Consider the following 23,168-nt stretch of genomic DNA (forward strand, 5'->3'; position numbering starts at 1 on the left):
CAAGACTCTGAAAACTTGGACTAAGACCTCAGAAGGCAAGGTCAGGAACACCAGTCTTGGACATCAGGTAATGAAGGCTGGATCACAAGACCTCTGGAATGCAGGAGACAAAGATGGGAACACCACACCAGGAACTAGAACAAGAGACCAGGAACAGGGAGGACCCTGAACGCCAGGACCTCCATGGAAGACCATAGGACCTGAAGACCACAGGAAACTCTTGCGAAGGCAAAGGCTGAGTAGACTGCGGAGCCCTTTTATAGGGCTGGCAGGAAGGACGTCATCAAGAGGAGGGTGGTTTTTCCACCATGGGCCCTTTAAAGCTAGAGCTGGCGTGCACATGTGCACCTAGGGGACACCAGGCAGGAGCAATGGTGTGGCTGCAGTCGGCGGGATTTCAGGCCACATGAGGGTGTCAGCCATGTGGCTCACAGGCCACAGCATCACTTGGCGGCGTCAATGGCCTTTCACTGTCACATGGGACAGGCAGCATTAGCAGCGGCTCAAGGATGCGAAAGAAGCAGAGCTGGCATCTGACCCAAAGTGGGAGAGCGGCAATCAAAGCCGCACAAGACACAAGTGGCAACATCGGCCAGGTGGCATCGGGAGGTATGTGAGACCGCTCACGGGGCCCTCCCATGAGTGGAATTGCAACACAAACAGCACCATTTTGAATTTTGGTGCAGGAGGGCATCACTCCTGCCCCAGATGACCCATAGCTTTTTTTTTCTGAGGAAGGGAGATGGGGAAGAGGATGGGGCTGTGGGGTGGGTATGATTTGGATCAAACCTGGGTAGTGAGTGGGATATGCAAGGTGGTAGTTCTTAATTTTACTTTGTTTGGAGGGAGTGCTAGTGTTGACAGGAAGGAGGTGTTATGCTGGGATGGGGGCAAGGCAAAGAAGGGATAAGGGGGTTCATTTTTATTTAATGTGTTTGGTTGTGGGGTTGGGATGTCTAAGGACTACATTCCCACCTAATTGTTAAGGCCCTGTGGTGAATCAAGAGCATCGGAAGGCACGTTAGCCTGCTGATGCTCTCAGGGGAAACAGCTATACCACTTGAGATATAGTTAACTTTCAGGAGTAGTACAATTTGCAAAGTTTTTTGTGAGCCATACTACTCCATTTGTCTAACAATGAACTGCATTGCATGCATTTGCATGTAACACAGCTCATTTATTTTCTCACATTGTGCCTCATTTTTTCTGCAGTAAGATAAGTAAGGTGTGAAATTGCCAGGGAATGTAATGTATGCCTTACTGCAGCTTAGTAAATGAGCCCCTATATAACTGTGCATGTCTGTGATTCCCAACCTTATCTTGTTCTGCCTTTCAGGATAGTTATCTATCATGAATATGTTCCCTCTGCTCCAACCCTAAGGAATTCAGTCCCTTTTGACATTCATCTACAGCCCCACTGCCTATCCTTTAGAAGGATATTAAAGGCTTGGTTTGTTGAACAAGCATTTATGGAATGTTCTCATGAGGCTTAGAGAAAGTCTCACTGGATTTTAACTGGAATGGGAGGTCTTAGATTTGAGGCTAAAATGCTTTGTCCAGTTAAGTTCAAGACCTAGCTGGACAAATCATAGGATTAAAATATAGTCATTAACTAGTAAGTTTTTAGTTAGATTAAATTTATCTGGATACATTGAAGGAATTCTGAGGCATTCCAGGACAAAGCTACGTTATCTGGAAAACCATTGATAGCGTTACATGGGTAGGTGATTTGGGTGTGTGGTCATGTTGCATACCAGTCCTGAATAAGTTTATCCAGATAACTTGGTATTGACTGGTTATATTCAGTGATGTGGCTGCACTTCTCAATATCTGGTTTAAGTTATCTAGATATGTTTACCTGGGAAATGTACCTGAAGAACCCACCACTGAATTAGATTTTATTGTAGTTTGTTTTTTTGTTTTAGATATTTGTACTTTTGTAGCCTTTTTAAAAATTTTGATTTGGGACACTAGCGATATAACAAAATATTAAGATTAAATAAACAAATTACTTTGCATACATAGGCAATGCAGTATAAGCAAATCCATCTCATGCATGCTCTCTATGGCATTGGCTATGCAAAAAAACTAGACTAGTTACCTGTGCTTCCAGGACTAGATTTAGGAAACACTAATTTAAAACAATAAAAATCAAAGTCTCTAAAAATCCAGGTGATTTGTGTACATGAGAACAGGTCACACAAACACACTTTTAAGTGCTTGATTCGCCTCTATAGTTTAGGATTTCCATGTGGTGCTTAATAGATGAATATTGTGTGTTTTGTTTTTTTTTTTTAAATATCTACTGTCATAAAAGAGTTTATTTCAGGGATACTTGGGGCAAGCAAATAATACTTTTGTGTGGAAAGAAAAAAGAAATTTGGGGCATGCAGGAAGTGAAGCCACCATAGACATTCTCCTAGCACCATTCCATCTCCCTCAACCAAGACCACCGTAGGATAGTCATCCATTGGAATGAAATATGAAAAAAAAAAAGTGTCAGGAATAAGGCCAGCACCTTGACTGTAGGGAAAGACTTAGTCCTGGTTCTTTATTTATTTATTTATTTATTTAACATTTTTCTATACCGACATTCGCACGAGACATCACATCGGTTTCCAGACAACAGCAAAATCAGCCAACAGGGCTTTACATTGTAACTGATATTTTAACTGGGGGGGAGGAGGGGGAAGGGGCAGGGCAGTAACTTGGAGCTAATGAGTATGCTGGGAACAGGGGAGGGGAGTACAGGGTTAATTTACAAAAAGCAGGAGTAATGTACATGCTATATACAATCTATTATCCATTACATGGATGGACTTCTTAAGATACTGGAACCAGAAGTTTATGCATGCAGTAGGAGTAAAAGAAGAATTGGCTCCGTCTCTCCCTGCAGACATGGAGTTATATGGTAACCCTAGTCTGAAGATATTTCAAAGCACTTTTTCACTATTTTTAAAGAGATAATACTGCTTTTTCTAACAAGGATCTTGGTGCTCTTTTAAAAGCAGCTTATTAGGTTCCACACATATCCCTCCATATCATGCATATCTCATGCTCATGTTCTCTCTCACACATCTGCACTGTACCCATGTGCACACATAAGCCTGCAGTCATTCACATCCATACATTTGCTTTTTCATATCTATCATATTTGCTCACACATCACAAAACCTATTCCAAAACACGCAGAAGATAAAAACTGCCAAAATAAAACAAGTTTAATGTAAACAATTAAAAAAAATAGCATTTTAAATATTTTGGTTTCCATTCCAGGGTGAGCAGCAGCTCACTGGGCAATGTTGCCTGGGGATGGGGTGGTGCTGGGGGGGTTCTCCTTTTGTTGCATCACCATCCTGTCTCTGCCTCATCCTGGGTGTCGAGGAGCAGCATTGTCATGATAGGCTGAAAGAGGAAAAAAAAGAACTTGAGATTCTTCATACACAACAGAGTATCCAGCAAGTGTTCAGCAAGGCGAGCCAACACAACCTGCCATGTCTTCTATTCTATGGTAAACCTCAAGGCATCCAGGTCTTCACTAGTGGTAAGCTTCGCCTGGGAAACGTGAGCTCTTAGCAGCAGCTGTGGCATAGTCTGCCTGCAGGCAGGGGTAGACATAAATAAAGATGATAACCAGCCCTGGATTTGTCAATAGGCACCCGTTATGTTTGTGTCTAGGGTGGCAACCATTTAGAGGCATCAGGCTGGCTAAGATGTAGAACCTTCAAGCTCTGCTGATGCTCATTCAGCAGAGAACAGCTGTCAGCTACCCTGAAACAGATCCCTACAGGGATGGGGGGGAGTGAAAACACCAAAAGTGCCTAGAAGTGGCAAAATCCTAATTCCATCCCTGGTGATAAAAGTCTCTTATGCTTTCTTAATGTGCAATAATTAATGCCCCTAGAGATATTAGTCCATTAATTCAATTTCATCAAATAAAGATCCATGAGAATGATTCCTCTAGCTAATATAACATTGCCTTTTAATTTGGTAGTTTTCATGTATTTAGCTTTCTTGTATGAAGTTACCTTCCACCATGTTAATCTCTTGCATTTATATGGATTTGTCATTTCTCTCTTAAGTTTGAATGTTATCTGTAAAACACTGCTGCTAATACCTATATTTATATAGCGCTGTTGTGAAATATTGTTGAATGTGAACCGATGTGATGTTACTAAACGAACGTCGGTATATAAAAACCGCAAATAAATAAATAAATATATAACTATAGACAAGAAATGGAAGGCTACTATAACCAGAAAACCAAAAGGACACAGTGTAAAAATGGATAAGAATGGTGGGAGGTACATTGAGACATGGAACTCATTCTGCAAATTGGCAGCATGTTCCTTTTTATGGCATTCATTAAGGGCCATGGCCAAGTATAGAACTCAAACTACAGACAGCAAAAATGACAGAGACAGAAGCAACTGACATCAAGTGTAGAAAGCTGAACCTCTATGAAACATAAAACAGCTGAATAGAGCACCTGCTAGCTTAGCACACCAGCATGCCACACAGGCACCGTCACCACATGCTGGACAAAAGGCAAGTGAAGAATCACAAAACCATCTTCCACCAGCCACACTTCTTTCCTAGACCCTTGTACCCCTGTGGATTCTCCATTAACTTGGTCAATCTGATACCCATGATGTAGGGTGCTCCGCTCCAACCCCTAGAACAGCAAGATGGGTGTGGGTCAGTCTGAAAAAACACAAAAAGATAATACATTGATTAGTTCACAGGCTAGCCAGTCTTCCAGAAACTTCAAAGTCATTATTATTGCTTATTCTCATTTTGGCAGTACATAGTGGACCATAAGAAAATGATTTATTTATTTGTTTGTAAAAATTATAGCCAGCACTCATACTGGCAGTTCACAGGAATATAACATACATAATTTAAAAACAGTAATTACAAAAATATAAAAGAAAGCGGAATATATCAATTTACAAAGAGCTTGCAGAGATGGTTTAGACTGTATCTGATATGAGGGCCATTGCTGAAGCTTATAGAACTTCAGAAATGAATTAGTTCCATGCAAGGTCACCAAATTAGTTTTTATTATCTTCTTGAATGATTTAACACATGATATCGTTTGGAGCTTCTCAGGCAGCGCATTCCATAGGCATGATGCCACAACGCACCAGGATGCACAAATTTAATTGAAGGAATTTCTAGAAAGTTGTTATTAGTTGACCTTAGAAGTCGGGCAGGCTGATATAACACACAATATGGCATTAAACCAGGGTATGGAGCTGTTTTGAAGAAGTCTGTGTATTAAGGGCAGAGCTTTAAAATGAAAGCGCCACTGGACTGCCATCCAGTGCTGGCAAGACAAAATGGGAGCACTATGGTCGCGCATCCCTGCACTGGTTTAGCAGCTGAGCAGCAGCATTTGGAACAATCTGCATGGCTCTGATGGAATTCCTCTGCAGCCCAAGTTACAGGGTTACAGTAGTCAAGGCCTGACAAAATGAGACCCTTCAAAACAGTGTGAAGGTTTTGTGGATTTAAAAGCAGATGAAGATGCCTAAGCATATGAAGCTTAAAAAAAGGAAGATCTGACAATATTCTAAATATGCAGTTTTATAGATAAATTGGCATCAATAATGATACCAAGATTCCAAGCGTGTTGCCTGATTGGAATTGTGTGATCATTGAAAATGAAAACCGAAGGAACATCAGATGGAAAATCTTTGAGGGCAGTAAACATAACAAGTCTAATTTTGTTAATATTTAACAAATTTGTTATGAAACAGCTATCTCTTGATGAGTTTAAGCAAAAGGTTATAAGACTGGTTGTATGGGATCAGGGTGAAGTACAAGGAACAAAGAAATGGATGTCATCAGTGTAAATTCCATAATTCATGCCTACACTTTGCATAAAGTGTAAGATATATGTTAAATACGGTTGCTGACAATGCTGACTATTGAGGTACCCTGGGGATCACACTGTATTCTGGAATCAAATCTGCTGTTGATGCTCTGTGAGATAAAATGAAAACCCATTCAGAACATTTCCTTTTATCCCAAGTGACTGCAAGCATGATAAAAGGATGTTATGATCATGAGTAGTGAATACTACGGATATACAGTATCTAAGAGAACCAAGACGTTTCAAAACCTCTTAACATGGTGTCATTACTGGAGATTAGTGGGGTCTTGGTGTTGAAGCCCTGATTGGAAGTTATCCTACAAAAAATTATTAAACCAAGAAAATACTACAGATTTGATTATCTTAGCTAAAAATGGGAGGGAAGAAATTGAGCTGTAGTTAGCAATCAGCATTGACCTTTTTCAAGATAAATCTAATTGATGCTTACTTGAGGGAGGGTGGCAAAACATCAGATGACAGAGAGAGAGAGAGATTAACGATATTAGCTACAGGTTTAATAATAACCTTGCCAACTACTTTCAGCAAGGATGTTGAGGAGGGATTGAGAGGACATGTGATGTTATTCATCTTTGCCATTAACTGTGACAAGGTAAATTCAGAAACAGAATCAAAGGAGATCCAGATATGTAGATCAGTAGGCAGATCATTCTTATTAGCTGTAATATCACTGGAGAATTTGGCAAGGATATTGACTACTTCTTAGGAAAAAAAGGTTGCAAACTGGTTGTAAAGAGAAATAGTATGATCAGTGTTAGAAAATACATTCAAAGATTTAGATGTTAATGACTTCACAGTGTAGAAAAGCTTGGCTGCATTGTTAGCCGAGGAGCGAATTCTACTTGAAAATACTCCTTCTTGGCCATATTAACTTGGTTTGTGTAAGATGATAATTTGGCAACATAGATCTGTTTATTAGAAGCAGATGGATGTTTGTGCCATTTATGCTGATTCTTCCACAGTTCCTGCTTGTACAGTGTCAGAGAAGGGGTGTACCAGCTGGCATAGTTAGAACGATTAATTTTTATTGACTTTAAAGGAGCAATTATGTTAGACACCTCTAGAAAAGTTGATTGCCAAAGATCAGCTGCTTGAGTGCTGGTATTTGGATTAAAAGTAGCTACTCTAGGTAATAGATACGTTTTAAATTTATCAATGTTGATGTGACACCCACCTCAAGATGTAATGTGGAGGGTTTTTTTTGGCAAATGACGTGGCTGAAGCTGACATGAACAGGAAATTAAATAATGATCAGACCAAGGAACTGTCAAAATAGAAAGATCTAGAAGTGGAATTGATAACAAATCAGGACATATAAATCTAGATTTTGGCCATGATTATCAGTAGGGGAATTAATGAAGTGCTCCAAGCCTAGTCCAGACAATGTGGTGAATAGTGTATTGCTAGCTGGAGGTACTGGATCTTGATTTATAAGAACATTAAAATCCCCAAGTACTATTGTATCCTTGAGATCTAAACCTAAATCTGACAATCCTTAAATTAGAGGAGACATATTATGAGACCAGGAGGGATGTAGACTAAACTGAAATTTACAAGTGTAGATGAAACCACAATGATTTCATAAGGAAGAACAGTATCTAACTTTAAATGTATTGGTTTGTACTTCTTATGAATAATTTTCATAAAACCATTACCAGGCCTGGATGGTCAAGGCTGAGAAAAAAACTTCATAACTTGGGTGGGGAGAGATCTGGTTTACCAGAACCAAGTCAGCATCACACAACCATGTCTCGGCTAAACAAAGACAATTAGGAGAGTTTGGACAAAGAAAGTCAAATAAAATAGTGATCTTTTTCTTTACATTCTGAACATTTACCAACAATAAGACTAAAGAACTTCAGAGATCAAAACTGAAAAAGAGCTGGAATTCATAGGCAGTAGATAATGAGGTTGTAGAAAACCAGGTTCCCATTATGACCTTGACCTATAACAGTTGGGATGACAGATGAAAGGCCATGGCTAAGAAGAAAACACTTGGGATTATTTGATGTCATCAATGTCACTTAGTTATCCACGAAGGAGCACACAAAGGAGGACCCCTCTAAATCTGACCCTTAATGGAGTTTTCCTTAGCTGTTATAACCACAGTAGTCTCAACTACTTGGCATGCCAGTAGTAGAATAGGTGATCTCAACAGATCCTGCTTTGCTAGTAAGGTCAGTATAGATGGAAGTGTATTAGGAGGTATGGCACTCCCCAGTGGGAGGGATTATAGTTTTGATAAAAATCCCTGCACTCTTGAGATGCAAGAGGGTATTGTTGGGAAGTCTGCAAGTTTGAAGGTGAAATAGAAGTCAGTCTGTAAACCGTAGTTTAGATTGTCATCTCCCCATGGAGTAGTGCTAGCAGGGTCTTTCCTTCCATAGAGAAAGCACCAAGTGTATGATCTTCTCTCGACTGAGGACTATCTGAAAAGAACAATTCCTGTCCAGTGAAGGGAACAGAGACACAAGGTCATGGTGCATGGCACTTCTGGGAGGAGAAGTTCTTGGGGTTCAGCAGAGAGAATCCTGAGAAGCCTGAGGAGAAGACTGTAGTGAGGAAGCAGAGGTGCTTATAATTTCTCATCTGACTGGGAGAAGTTATTGGAAACATGTTACCTAAGAAAAGATTTAATCTTTGGTGGGAGTTTTAAACAAGAATCTTCCCAGCTGAGGAAGAAGTCCTAAGGCCTTTCTGGTGGAGTCAGCCAGAGGCTGTTTAAAGTGGGAGAAGCTGCTGAAAGAAAGGAAGGGAGCTGCTATCCAAGCAATTACCTGGGAGGACCCAAAGAAGGAGAGTCCATGTCCTGTTTTGGGAGGGTACAATTTTGCTGCTAAACAAAGACAGATGTATTTTTTTGTGCTATTTTGGACTTTGTGTTGCTGTTTGATGCACTAGCCATTGGTGTATCATTTTCTGGATTTTGTTTTACCTGCTATAAGTGCCACCTTTTATTTTGAACAATAGTTTGGGAGACTGCATAGTGTTTTTTGTGCATTTTGCTGAAGAGAGCAGAAGAGTCCTGAGAGGAGAAACTATAAGATTTCTTCTCCCCGTCCACCCCCTTGTCTAGGAACCCTGAGAGGTCATGAGGCATGCTCTTGGCTTCAAGCTTCCCTGCTCAGCCTTTCATAATAAAAGAGCTGTTCCATCCCCTTTATCATTTTTTTGCCTTCTCTGCACCTTTTCTATTTCTGCTATATCTTTTTTGAGATGGGGTGACCAGCACTGCACACAATACGAAAAGTGCAGTCATGCCATAGACCTATAGGAGGCATTGGAGACCCAGTGCCAGTAATGTTCAGTTATTATTTTATTAAATACCATTCAACTTTATTATTATATGATTATTAAGAAATGAAAATATGCATTATTATCAGTGCTCCCTAGATTAAGCAGCAATCGCAAACCTTTTTGCAGAAAATCAACTACCTGTAGAGTTTTCAAAAACTCTAACAGCAATGCACTTTACAAAACAGTTGCATATTTCTTATTGTAATTAGGGATGTGCAGGGGAAAAAAATTTCATTTTCATTTTCGGGAGATTATTTTCCCACAAATTTGTTTCCTTTGTGTGAAAAAATGAATCAAACAATAAAAATAAAATGGCCAAACAACAAAAGTGAAGCCTCCCACCCACTTACCTGGAAAAATGCCAAGGCTTTGATTCCCCCAGCCCCCACTTACCCAGTCCAGTGGGAATCCACCAGCAAGGCCTAAGACAAACCCTAGGACTTGCACAGGTTGATGCCTCAGCCTCGGCCAGAACCAGCCCAACTCCAGGGCCTTGGCCTAGCCGGAGCCCGGAACCAGACCGGATGCCACAGCCGGGCCCAGAGGCCAGGGCCTTGACATGGACCCAGGCTCTACACTAGCTCCGCCTGGATGCAAAGTCTCAATACCTGGGCCTAGGCCTAGGCTGGAGACCAGACCCAGGCCCGATGCTGTGACCCAACCCGGAAGCCGGGGCCCAAAACTGGGGCCTCAGCCCAGACCTAGACTCCATGGCACAACCCAATTGGGAGGCCAGGTTCTAATGCCAGGGCCCCAGTCCAGACACAAATCCAACACCATGACCTGACCTGGAGGCTGGGACCCGACATCTAGGCCTGAGTCTGGGCCCAGGCCCGACACCATAACTTGAACCGAAGGCCAGGTCCTAATGACGTGGTCTCATCCCAGACCCAGGCCCGATGCCACAATCCACCCCAGAGGCCAGATCCCAGTGCCATAGCCGTGTCCTGTATCCATGCCCAATGCCAGGGCTTCAGCTCGGAGGGCAGGTCCTGACTCCTTGACCATGACACAGGGTCAGGCCTGGGTGTCTTGGAGCCATTTTGATGTACAAATTCATACAGTATTGTTGTACATCAAAATGGTGCCATCTGCTGGAGTGAATGCGACTTTGGTGCGACCCCAGCGGACGGCATCATATGGCTTTCAAGCACCAAAGAAAGACAATGACAAAGTAGAGGAGCGCCCAGGCCTGGGCTCCAAGGCCTGGCTTTGTGTCCAGGCCGAGGCCCCAGCATCAGTACTCGGCACTGGGTCAGGTCGAGGCTTCAGGCCTCAGTTCTAGTATCGGAACCTGGCCCTCTAGGTCCAATCATGGCATCGGGCCAGGGTTCAAGCTGAGGTCCCAACATTGGGACCTGGCTTCTGGGTCGGGTTTTGGCGTCGGGTCTGGGTCTGGGCCAAGGCCCCAATGTTGGGATCTGGCCTTCAGATCAGTTCATGGGATAGGGTCTGGGACCAGGTTCTTTCCTAGGATGAGGACCCGGCCTCTGGGTCGGGTCGAAGCATCAGGCCTGGGTCTGGGCCAAGCCCTGGCATCAGGACTCGGCTTTCATATCGGGTCACAGCGTAGGGCCTGGGCCCGGGCTCTGACCTGGGGTGAGGCCTAGGCATCGGGATCCAGCCTTTGTCAGATACCTGATGGATCAGGTAATTTTTTTTTTTATTTTCTGGAATCTTGGCCAAGGTCCTAGTGTCGCCCTTGGGCCTAGGCCGTGACCTAGAGCTTTGGGCTTCAGCCTATGTCCTAGGTGGGACCCTGGCTTTGGGCCTGGACCTAGCCCAGATGCATTAGTTTAAAACGAATGGAATGAATAGTTTGTTTCATTTGGGGGCTCCTGATTCTGTCTGGGGCGTCCCGAATGAAACAAATTAGCCTTACTCATTGTGTTTTGCACTTTTGTTTTAAACGAATGCACATCCTCAGTTGTAATAGGCTACTTGACTAAACAATTCCCAACCATAAAACTCCAGCTCCCCAAGTAGTTTCATAATTTAAGACGGCCTTTTTGCATCTAGGGTACATGTTTTTGTTCCCTCACACTCTCACACAACACACTCACTTTTAAGTGACACCCCAGTTTCATCAAAGATAATAAAACCAGTTCCTATAATATAGCAGTCTTATTCATAGATTAAATAGTATTGCGTTCAATAATCCTCGTACTTCTAAACAATTGGAGGTAGGTTTTTTAGAGCCCTGCGCATGCATCAATTTGGGGATGTGCACAAGTTGGACTCGCTTGCGCCCATCTAATTTTGAAAGCCATCTAGATGCATACATATCTCCTGCTGGTGCACACGTCTCAAAAGATTTCAAAAAGGGGCAAGGTATGGCATGGTCTGGGAAGGACTTGGGCATTTTGGGGCATGGTCAAGAGATGTGTGCGTAAATAGTTATGAGCCTGGGTGTGCACCCACATCCTGTGCTGTATAAGTTTACTTCTGCTATGGAGGAAGTGTAACTTTAAACATAAAAAGAAAGTGCAATTTCTCAGGGGTTTAGAGGGTCTGGAGTAACTGGGGGGGAGTGCAGACTATCAAACAAGGAGTGAATAGAGGACCTAACTGTTAACTGGGTGAACTAGTGGATGAACTCGTGAAACTGGCAATGGTGTGGCTGTGCGCCCCTTTTAAAATTCCCAAACTTACATGGGAGAAGCGGGATTTACACGCACACAGGTGGATTTTAAAAGCTCTAGTTGCGTTAAAGCTGGGAGATGCATGAGTATCTCAGGCCAGCACATGCTGCGTGGATTTTAAGAGGCACCCGAGAATGCACGTATCTCCAGATACGTTCACAAATCAGTAAGTAAAAAAGGGGCAGGGAGTGAGCGTTCCATGTCTTTAACCTGAAGTATGCCTGTGAGTATTTATGAAAATACTAAAAACGGGGACACCCAAAAGTGAAAGAATCGTAAACCACACAGAATGCTAAGGATCTCACCCGTGAAAAATGTCTTGGATATGTCAATAAACTCACTATATTAAATATTAGTGACCTTCATATTGCACTTGTCAGACACGAATGATTTCACGTTTCTGACAAACCAAGTGTGCAAGGTTATAGTCATTGGTCAATATGAAATATTTAAATGTCCTTATCATGAGCCAATAGTTCTTTTTTTTAAAGCATATTTTCTTTGCAAATAAAAAACTTGTACTAAAACACAAGCTGAACTTATCTTAAGCTTGTCAACCAATCCGGGAACAAAGATGGCTTCTCGGAGCGCTGGTGCACAAGACAAGAGCAGTCTTCCTTTGTGCAAACCTCAGCTTCCACCCGACATTGCAATATGTTGGAACAAGAGCCCTTCTTCAGGAGTAAACGCTAACCTTGCATCTCCTTATTAAACTGCCCGGTTTCTGTTAAAGCTTCCATCAACCTCATAAGCAGGTAAGCCAGTCGGCAACAATGTTGGGCCATGTATCTGGGCATGCGCTGATGGACATGTATCAAAATGCTTGCGCACACTGGTTTGAAAGTTACCGTCCCTGAACTAATGTCTTGCAGGCCAATTGTTTAAACTATTCCATAATATACTTGAAGGTTTTCCATTTACAAATATGACAGCTATCATGGATGTGAGCCCCTGGGCTGTGGTTTGATTGATGCAGCCTAGCAGGCGAACCTACTAGGCCCACGCTGACAGCTGGTAGACTTGCTCTTACTAGGACTGTAGCAGCCCTGTTCCCTGCAGGTTGAGCTCTTGGATTCCAGGAGCTGGCAGGGCTTAGGCGAAAGTCCTATAAAGAGTGGTCTGATGTTATCAAATCTTGGTCAGTGGTCAAGACTGGCAGTGAGCAATGGTATATGGATCCAGGCCAAGGTCAGGGCAGGCAGCGAGAAGGCAGGTCAAGGTCCAAGCTAAGGTCAGGGCAGGCGGCAGTCCAGAAGAGTAGTTAGTCCATAGCAGAGGTCAGAACTAGGATTCAGGCAAGAGTCAGACAAGACAAGGCATAGGAGACCAAGATACAGGCAGGGTGGACAGGTAGGTCAACAGAGAGACAGGGCAAGGCAAGGAGACAACGAGACAAGTTAGGCAAGGAACAACGAAGCAATGCAGGGCAACACAGAGGCAAGGCAAAGGCAAACACGCACTGTGATGCAGAAGGACCTGTAGCTAAGATATCGAGGGAGAGTGGGGCTGGGCCTTAAGTATCCAGCTGCACTGACGTCATCATCCAGCACTACCATTGCCTTCCTGCCATGGGGTCTTTAAAAAAAATTAAAAATTAAAAAAGAATTGTTTAGGAGCAAGAAAACCATGTAACCATGGAAGAAAGAGGATAAACTTCAGCTATAGATGCAAAATATATGGCATCTTGTTGACAAGATAGAAATGAAACCTGACCAGGAATAATAAGGACTAGTACTAAATCTTGAGATTTGCCCTTGTTGTATTTTCTGTAACCTGTAGTTTTACTTTACTGTTATTATTTTCTAATATTTAATCTCTTTTATTCCTTTTTTATTTTAATTGTTATGTATAAAACTTTGGCAACACATGCACAATTGTCATGCCAATAAAGCTATCTGAATCTGACAGGAGGGGAGACCTTGTCCCACCCTTCACAGAGCAACTGCAAGATATATAACAACCCAGAGCAACTGTAACACACACATGCAGGTCATGGAGTCATAAAATGAAGTTGCCAAGCAATTCTAAGCTTGTTTTCTTTTAGTAGGATCTCATTTATTTATTTGTATTTTTTTTTATGAGGCTGTAGTTGTGAATCCTGGAAGCAGAGGAGCTATGGTTTATTTTTATTACCAAGATCATCAGTCATGGCTGACAGTGCAATGTGAGAGAAACTTGTGTAATTTGAAAGACTGAATGGTGGAAAGCAAAGCATGCAGTTTATTTGAGAAGTATGAGTTTTGCTTTGTTATCGAATATTTCTTATTTATGTATCAGATATGACCGACGATTTTTCAAGTTATATAGAGATGTGGTTAGTGTCGTCTATGTTTGTTCTGATAACATTGTGATCCCATCTTTTGTTATTGCAAGTTCACTGATATGTTAGGATCTGAAGCAAATGTGAAGAGAAATCTGTGTGAGCTGTTAGACTGAATGAATGCGTTTGACTTGTATGCCTATGAGCGTGACATTATTTGATGTGTGGTGAAGTTCGCCGGCGGCAGGGACGCTGCTTTGATGTCACCCTCTTGCGTCCTCACACCGTCCTTAGGCCGATGTGCATACAACAGCACTCGAGTTAATTTTTTTTTTTTTTTTTAATTCCACTTTTTGGCACTTCAAAGAGGATTACATGCAGGTACTATAGGAATTTCCATATCCCCAGAGGACTTACAATCTAAGGGCCAGATTCATTAAGGCTTTTCTCCCATTTTGTGTCTATGGGAAAAGCTCTAAGGGGTAGATTTTAATACCTACACGCGGGCGTAGATTTGTGCGCGCAACCCGGCGCGCACAAATCTAAGCCAAATTTTATAACACATGCGCGCAGCTGCACTCATGTTATAAAATCCGGGGTCGGCGCGCCCAAGGGGATGCACACTTGCGCGCGCCGAGCCCTAGGTGAGCCCCGATGGCTTTCCCTGTTCCCTCCGAGGCTGCTCCGAAATCGGAACAAGACAAAGATAATATATTTCAAAATTTTCTTAGAAACAAATATGCTCTATTTTGTGGACAGAAAATTCAAGTCTTCCCGGATATTTCCAGAGCCACAGAAGCTCGTCGGAGACACTTTTTGTCTCTTAAAGGGCGGACGGTGGCTCTGGGAGCTTCTTTTTTGTTGTGTGAATTTTCAGGGGAAGAAGTTTAGATTTTCTGATCCTTTACATTTAGAGACCTTTTTATTAGATAAGAACCCAGCTCAGATAACAGAGAATGATGACCAGTAAAGTGATAAAGTAACCCCTAACCTTAATATTTTCTATTGTGTTTGTATGCATACACCTATAGGTAGATACTATGGGCTGGCATATTTTTACATGCTTATATCTCCCCCTGAGTATGGGTTATAAATGCAGATGTATGCTTATTTGGGTAGAGTGTTATATTTTCTGTATATTGATGCATGATATCTAATAAAGAGAAAATTATAAAAAATATTTGTAGAATGTTCTCTTAACCTAGCTTGATGTTACCCAGGTAGAGAGTCCATCAAGCTGGGGTGAGAGAGTATTGTACAGATCTCATCTTTGTGTGAGTTTCCTCACTACGAAGAACATCAAATCTTCACAAGAGTGTACAGTTCTGTTCATACATCTCACTTTGCATGTCAAAGTGGCCCCTAACCCCTACACTACTACCTAAAGCTCACCTTGACTTACTAGGTGGGCCTCCTATAGAGATATAAATAGCTTACTACTAGAAGAGGCTTGTAGATAAGTCTCTCTCTCTCTCTCTTTCTCTCTCTCTCTCTCTCTCTCAGCACCTGGGAAAATGCAATTATCTAGGTATTACTGCAATGTGCTAATATGCCCCTTTTTCTACCACATGTGATATTTACAGTACCGTAATTTGATTAAGGTAGCTGGATAAGAAGTCAGTGAGTTGTTTTGAGAATCTTGCATTCTCTCATTTGTTTTATTCTTCATGATTTGAATATTTTATTTATTTTTATTTATTTAAAATTTTTATATACCGGTATTCATGTTACAAACACATCATGCCGGTTTACATATAACAGGGGTGTACAATGAACAATTGAGTAACCTATTGGTGTGGAAGGAAGCAGTTACAAATAACAAGGTAATAGAACTGGGAGAAGAGAAGAAATGGAGCGTATAACATTAGATGAAGGTATTTACATTAGCAGAAACATATTTACATGAGTAAGTGGTAGATCTGGCTGAATAGAATTAATCGGTGTCCGGGAATGCTTTTTTAAACAGCCAGGTCTTAAGTCTCTTCTTGAAGGTTGGGAGGCTGGGCTCCTGTCTAAGGTCCGGAGGGATGGAGTTCCACAGAAGGGGGCCAGCTGTTGAGAAGGCCCGATCTCTCAAGGTAATGTGTCTGGTGGTTTTGGCTGGGGGCACTTGAAGAGATCCACTGAGTGCGTTTCTTGTTGGTCTGGAGGAGTTGTAAATTTGGAAAGGGACTTGTAAGTCTAGAGGGGTGTGTTGATGGATAGTTTTGTATATTATGGAAAGAGATTTGTAGAGGATTCTAAAGTGAACAGGCAACCAGTGGAGATCTTTTAGGATTGGAGATATATGGTCCCTCCTCCTGGAATTTGTCAGTAGTCTTGCCGCAGCGTTTTGTAACATCTGAAGGGGTTTAGTGTAGGAGGAGGGTAGGCCCAGAAGGATAGAGTTACAGTAATCGATCTTAGAAAAAATGATAGCTTGTAGAATGGTTCTGAAATCCTGAGTGTGGAAGAGTGGTCTGATTCTTTTCAGAACTTGGAGTTTATGGAAACAATCCTTGGTGGTTCTGTTGATGGAGGCTTTAAGGTTCATCCTGTTATCAATTAATACTCCTAGATCTCTCACCTGTGTAGTAGTTGGGATAGTTGGAGGATTTGAGATGGAATTGTTATCTGGGGAGATGAGTAGCATTTCTGTTTTAGAGGAGTTTAAAACTAGGTTTAGGTTAGACAGGAGACGTTTAATTTCGGAGAGACAGTTTTCCCAGTGAACCAGTTTTTGCGTAAGAATCTTTAATGGGTATCACGATCTGGATGTCGTCGGCGTAAAGGAAATGTTTGAGGTTAAGGTTGGAGAGGAGTTTGCAGATTGGTAACAGATAAATGTTAAAGAGTGTAGGTGATAGTGAGGAGCCCTGAGGGACTCCTATGGTTGCGTCCATTCGTGAGGATTCTTTGTTCTGTATCTTAACCTTGAAGCCTCTGTTGGAGAGAAAAGATTTAAACCATGAGAGTGCGGTGCCTGAGATACCTATAGAAGCCAGAATGGAAATAAGAATGGAATGGTTGACCGTATCAAAGGCGGCTGATAGGTCCAGTAGAATCAGAAGGAAGGATTGACCTTTGTCCAGGCCCATTAGTATGAAGTCAGACATGGAGATGAGGAGGGATTCAGTGCTCAATGATTTGCGAAATCCGTATTGTGATTGGAATAGGATTTTGTTTTCTTCAATGTAGTCGGAGAGTTGAGTATTGACAACTTTTTCTAGAATCTTGGCAATGAATGGGAGATTGGCGATAGGTCGGAAATTGTTGGGGTCTTTAGGATCCAAATTGGGTTTCTTAAGTAGAGGTTTGATGGAGGCCAGTTTGAGGTCGTCAGGATATAGACCTTGGGAGAGTGAGCAATTTATGATGTCAGACAAAGTTTTAGCGATGGATTCAGGGATGGCCAGGAGCAGTTTGGTGGGGATAGAATCCAAAGGATGTGAGGAAGGTTTCATTCTTCTTATAAGAGTTTGTATCTCTAAGATAGAGATGGGTTCCAGTGTTTCCAGACCATTGTTGTTGAGGGATGACTGTTGAAGAGACTGGTGAAGAGCAGGGTCGGTGGGATTAGAAGGCAGTTGTGTTAGAAGGCTGTTGACTTTGTTGTAAAAATGAAGTGCAAGTTCTTCAGCTTTGGATTGTGCTAGGTTGGGAATCTCCTGTGGGGTGATTTGGGTGAGAATGGAAACATAGGCGAAGAGGGCTTTTGCGTCGAAGATTAAGTGGTGAATTCTGGATGCATAGTAGTCCCTTTTGGATTTGGAGGTAGCTGACTTGTATTGATGGAGGGTGGCTTTGTAGATGGATTGTGTATTGGTGCTGGGGGATTTGCGCCAGTCACTCTCTTTCTGTCTTAGATTATTATTTTTGTCCTTCTTGTTTATGTGGTTCTGTATATTCTGATGATTTTGTTAAATCATATTTGTTTTTGAATAGCCATGTTTTTAGTTCACATTTAAATTTCTTTCATTCTGGTAAAATGTGTAATGTCTCAGGCAGAGAATTCCAGAGGTTTGGACCTGCTATTGAAAATACTCAATCTCTTATTTGCATCAGATGTGTGCACGGTATTGTGGGACCAGACAATAGTTCTTTATTTTGAGATCTTAGTGATTGTTGAGGATTGTACAGTTGTAGCATCACTCCTAATAAGCCGGTGTTATTGTAGTGAATGATGTTGAATATTATTGTTAAAACTTTATAGTAGATTCTGAATTGAACTAGTAACCAATGTACCCCGGGATTCATCATTAGCAGAATGATGAGTTGCAAATAAAAGGAGCAGGGGGGGGTTAGTGAGCTGGCGGATGCATCACGGCGGTGCATTTTTGTCCGTTGTGGTTGTGTTACGCTCTCCTCCTCCAGAGGGGAGGAGTTAGCAATCTATTGTCACTCACCCCACCAGGAGGGCAGAGTTAGCAATCTGTTCTGCTTTTCTCCTGAAAGGGGGAGGAGTAGCAATCTGTCATGATCTGCTCCTCCAGAGGGGAGGAGTTAGCTATCTGTAGTGCTGACCCTGCCAGGGGGGCAGAGTTGGTAATCTGTTAGCGAACTGCTGTTAGATGCTCCTGTAAGAGAAAGAGGTAGCAATCTGTTATGGATCAACTCCCCAAGGAAGAGGAGTTGGCAATCTGTTCAATGATATTCTTCTGAGGAGAGGAGCTAACAATAGGTATATTGTACTTCGCTACTGAGATAGCAATCTATCAAGCCTTCGCTACGGAGTAGCAATCTGTTATATATAGGCTGCTGGCAAGTCCCATAGAAAGAGAAGGTAGCTATCTATATAATCCGTAAGCGGTATTAGTGGTCGATAGTGGTTGGCTCTCACAGAGTGATAGTAGTGTAAGGAATGACCACTTGGAGGAAATGGTGAATCCCTGGGCCGATGACAGATGACAGTGCCCCCAGGAGGAGATCCTGAGAGGAACCACCAGCTAGGCTAGAATATGAAATAAACACAAATAGTTCTTTATTAAGCTGGAAGCTGGACCACCAGTGGTGGCAGTAGTGAGTGAGTCGAGGTGTCCAGTAGGTCTTAAGTCCTTCTGATACTGGAATATAATCTCTGGGTCGCTGAGCTGTAGAGAGAGACTAGAAGTAGTGAGTAGACAGGGTATACTGGATACAAGATGGTACACTCACAATAGTAGATGTCTGCAATGGTCTCTATGCCACAGAGAGTCTTCAGTATATTCAGGAACAGGAGCCATAGGCGAGCACTGGTTCCTCTAAACAGTCTGTAATAAGAACTCACAATAGTTGTAAATGAAATGGCTTCTAGAGTAGAAGAGAGTCTGTAAAGGATTCTAGGAATATGGGCCCTAGTGGAGCGAGGGCCCAGAAGACTTGCCAATATAACTCTCGATCTCTGTACCTGCGATAACGTCTTGGAAGGAAGGGAGTCTTCAGAACTAGAGGAATGTAGGCCCTCGTGGAGCGAGTACCAATTCCTATCTACAATAGAACTCACTGTATTCACGTCCGCGATCACTTCCAGGCAATGAGGAGTCTTCTGAGTATTCAGGGACGTAGGCCCTCGAGGAGCGAGTATCGGATCCCGTCTTGGCAATCTGAAATCAAGAAGAGAGAGCGGAGCCCCCGTGGAGCGGGTACTCCTGGTAAGTTTGAAAAGGCCGAGCAGTGGAAAAGGATTCCCCTTGCTGACTCGGATCATTGTTGCAAGTATCGTGGACTGCCGAAGCAAATCCTGTTGGAGTTCCTTGCTAACTCGTTAGAGGTTAGCAAACAAAGACCTTTTAAAATGGAAATGGATGACGTCACTACGGGGGGATGCCCCCAAGGTTCACGCCCTTGCTGGTACAAAGTCTGGAGCACGCGCGCGTGCCCTTACATCATCAGGAACATGGCGGATCTGTAGCGTCAAGCCAGCCCGGGGACACCGGGACCAAGAGGCAGGGAGAAGCCACGGCTGCATCTGTCCATCAGAACCGAAGGGAGTCGCTCCCAAGGTAGAGAGGGTGGAGCGAGGGGCGAGAAGAGGCATGAACGCAACAGGTTGTGGCCATACTGCACACAATCATCCCCATAGCACCAATGGGAAAGCTGTAATTAATTCTGGCCCTATTGCCGGCGATAATGTGTAAAACATTATCACCTGCAGAGGTACCGGCATTAACATTTTTTTAACCCCCACCCAAACTCTGCCCCAACCCCTCCCCATTCCCTCATTTAAATGTTAAAGTCGCGTCGCGATTGCAGCCTATTGCATTTTGATGAATGTCCTTGGTAGTGATATCAGCGAAAGTGTAATGTGATCATATTTCCTAGATCCTAATAATAGTCTTGCTGCAGCATTTTGTAGTAGTGGTTTTAAGTAGGGATGTGAGTCGGGCTTCTGATGATTGAAAATATCGTACGATATTTTCAAAATCGTCAGAAATCGGGGGCTCCCCAAAACCGATAGGAAAACCCCATGAAATTGTTTGTGGGGGTTCTCTTATCGTTTTGGGGGAGGGCAGGAAAAACGGTACACAAAAATAACCCCTAAACCCACCTGACCCTTTAAAACTAATCCCTTAGCTTCCCCCACCCTCCCGACCCCCCAAAAAACTTTTTACAGGTACCTGGTGGTTCAGTGGGGATCCTGGGAGCGATCTCCCGCTCCCAGGCCGTCGACTGCCACTAATCAAAATGGCGCCGATGGCCCTTTGCCCTTACCATGTGACAGGGTATCAGTGCCATTGGCCGGCCCCTGTCACATGGAGGGAGCACTGGATGGCCGGCACCATCTTTATAAATGGTGCAGGCCATCCAGTGCTCCTACCATGTGACATGGGCCGGCCAATGGCATGGATACCCTGTCACATGGTAAGGGCAAAGGCCATCGGCGCCATTTTTATTAGTGGCAGCCGACGGCCCGAGAGCGGGAGATTGCTCCCAGGACCCCCTATGGACCACCAGGTACCTGTAAAAAGTTTTTTTGGGGAGTCGGGAGGGTGGGGGAAGCTAAGGGATTAGTTTTAAAGGGTCGGGTGGGTTTTTTGTTTATCAGCTCGGGCGCAGCCGATAAAAAAAAACTCGATCGGGCCGGACAAAAAAAAAAACACGATGTGAATCGAAACCGGAATCAGAACCGATTCCGGTTCTGATTCACATCTCTAGTTTTAAGTGACTTGCTGGAAGACCTAGTAGTAAGGAGCTACAGCAGTCAAGGTTTGAGAAGATTAGAGTTTGCAATACAGTCCGGAAGTCTGCAAAAGTTAATAATGGTTTCACCTGGTGTAGAGTACGTAACTTGGTGTAACCTGTCTTAATTAATTTACTGAGGTACATTTTCATTGTGAAGTTCTCATCTAGCTGTATACCTAAATCCCATACTTGATTTGAGGGATTAATTTTAAAATTACCCAGATCAAGGGCAGGTGGTTTGACTGTTGATGAGTTTCTACTCAACCAAATGATTTCAGTCTTTTTGTAGTTTAATGTCAGTTTAAGCTGCGATAGTTCGTGTTGTATTGGATTCATGTAGATAGAAAGTATCGAAGCTGTGTTTTCAAATGATCTGGAGAGTGGGATGTAAAACCGTAAGTCATCAGCATATGAGAAGAAAGATATTCCTAGAGTTGTCAGTAATTTACACAGTGGGAGCATGTAAATATTGAATAGTGTTAGGGCTGAGCCTTGAGGGACACCTGTATCACTTTAGAAAGTGTCAGATATATGGTTAGGTACATAGGTATGACGTTTTAAAAATATGAAGGCTGTAAAACAGTGGTTCCAAACTTTTTTTGTTTCTTGGCACACCTGGCACAGGGTTCACTTCCTTGTGGCACACCATTCACTTCCCCATCATCACTGTCTCTTCTCTTCCCTTGCTCCTAATGCCATTGGCATCACCTACCCTCTCCCCCTACCCCTTGGCAATATCATCGTCTCTTCCCTTCTTTCTCTTCCCTTCTTTCTTCCTCCACATTCTTTCTTTCCTTTTCCCCCACCCCAGCATCATAATCACTTTCTCTAGCTCTCCACCTTTCCTACCTCCACCTCTACCACCTGGCATCATCATTATCACCTTCCCTCTCCCACCATCTCTTCCCCCTAACATCACTACCTTTCTTCTTCCACCACCCGCTCTTCCCCACCCCCTGGAATCATCATCACCTTCTCTTTTCACTCCACCTTTTTTCTTCAAACCTGGCATCATCATCATCAGCCTTATTTTCCCTCTACCCTTCTCTCTCTCCCCCTGGCATCCTTACCTTCTCTCTCCCTTCCTCTCTATCTTCTGTACCTCCACATCATTATCATTATGCCTTTCCCTCTACCCTTTTCCCTCAAACCATGGCCTCATCACCTTCCTGCTGCCTCCATCACCTGGCATCATCACCATCTCTCTCCACCTCCTCAATCCTGGTATTATCATCATCACCCTTTTCCCTCTACCCCTCTCACCCTCCCCCTGGCATCATTATTTTCTCTCTCGTTCCCTCCCTATTCTCTGCACCTTTCCCACCATCATCAATCCTTTCCTTCTACCCCTTTCCCTCACCTCCTAGCCATCATCACTTTCCCTCTCTCCTCTACCCACCTGGCATCTTCACTTCTTCTCTCCACCTCTTCACCCTTGTTTCATCACTACCACCTTCCCTTTCCTTCTAGCTCTTTTCGCCATTACCTGGTATCATCATAATCTTCTCTCCCTCCCTCCATCTCTTCTTCTTGCCCCCATCATCATCATCATCATCATCACCCTCCCTTTCCCTCTCTCCTGCCCCCTGGCATCATTATCACCTTCCCTCCCTCTACCCCCGGCATTATCACCTTCCATCATCATCACATTCCCTCTCCATTTACCTCCCATCATCATCACCATCTTTGCTCTCCCTCCACTTCTTTCCCTCACCTCTTGGCATTATGACCTTCTCTTTCCCTTCCCCCACCCCCTGGCAACATCATCAACTTCCTTTTCTCTCCAGCCACTGGTATTACCACATTCTCTTCCCTCTCTCCCCACCCCCATGCTAATCACCTTCTCTTCCCTTTCCCTCCACCCACTGTTGCACCTGCCCTCTCCATCACTTTCTGGCATCTTCATCATCTTTCCTCTCCCTCACCCCCTGAC

The 23,168-nt window shown here is 43.2% G+C and overlaps 1 protein-coding gene across 1 annotated transcript in view; it reads left to right on the forward strand.

Annotated features, from left to right (window-relative positions):
• Positions 1-509: 509 nt before the first annotated feature.
• The window catches only part of AKAIN1 (A-kinase anchor inhibitor 1), a 90,507-nt gene continuing 67,848 nt past the window's right edge, over positions 510-23,168 (forward strand). The window contains exon 1 of the mRNA XM_029587159.1: positions 510-609. Within this exon, the coding sequence (XP_029443019.1) occupies positions 510-609 (100 nt within the window). The remainder of the gene's footprint in view (positions 610-23,168) is intronic.

The sequence above is a fragment of the Rhinatrema bivittatum genome, chromosome 2 (genome assembly GCF_901001135.1).
Source record: "Rhinatrema bivittatum chromosome 2, aRhiBiv1.1, whole genome shotgun sequence".
NCBI lineage: Eukaryota > Metazoa > Chordata > Amphibia > Gymnophiona > Rhinatrematidae > Rhinatrema > Rhinatrema bivittatum.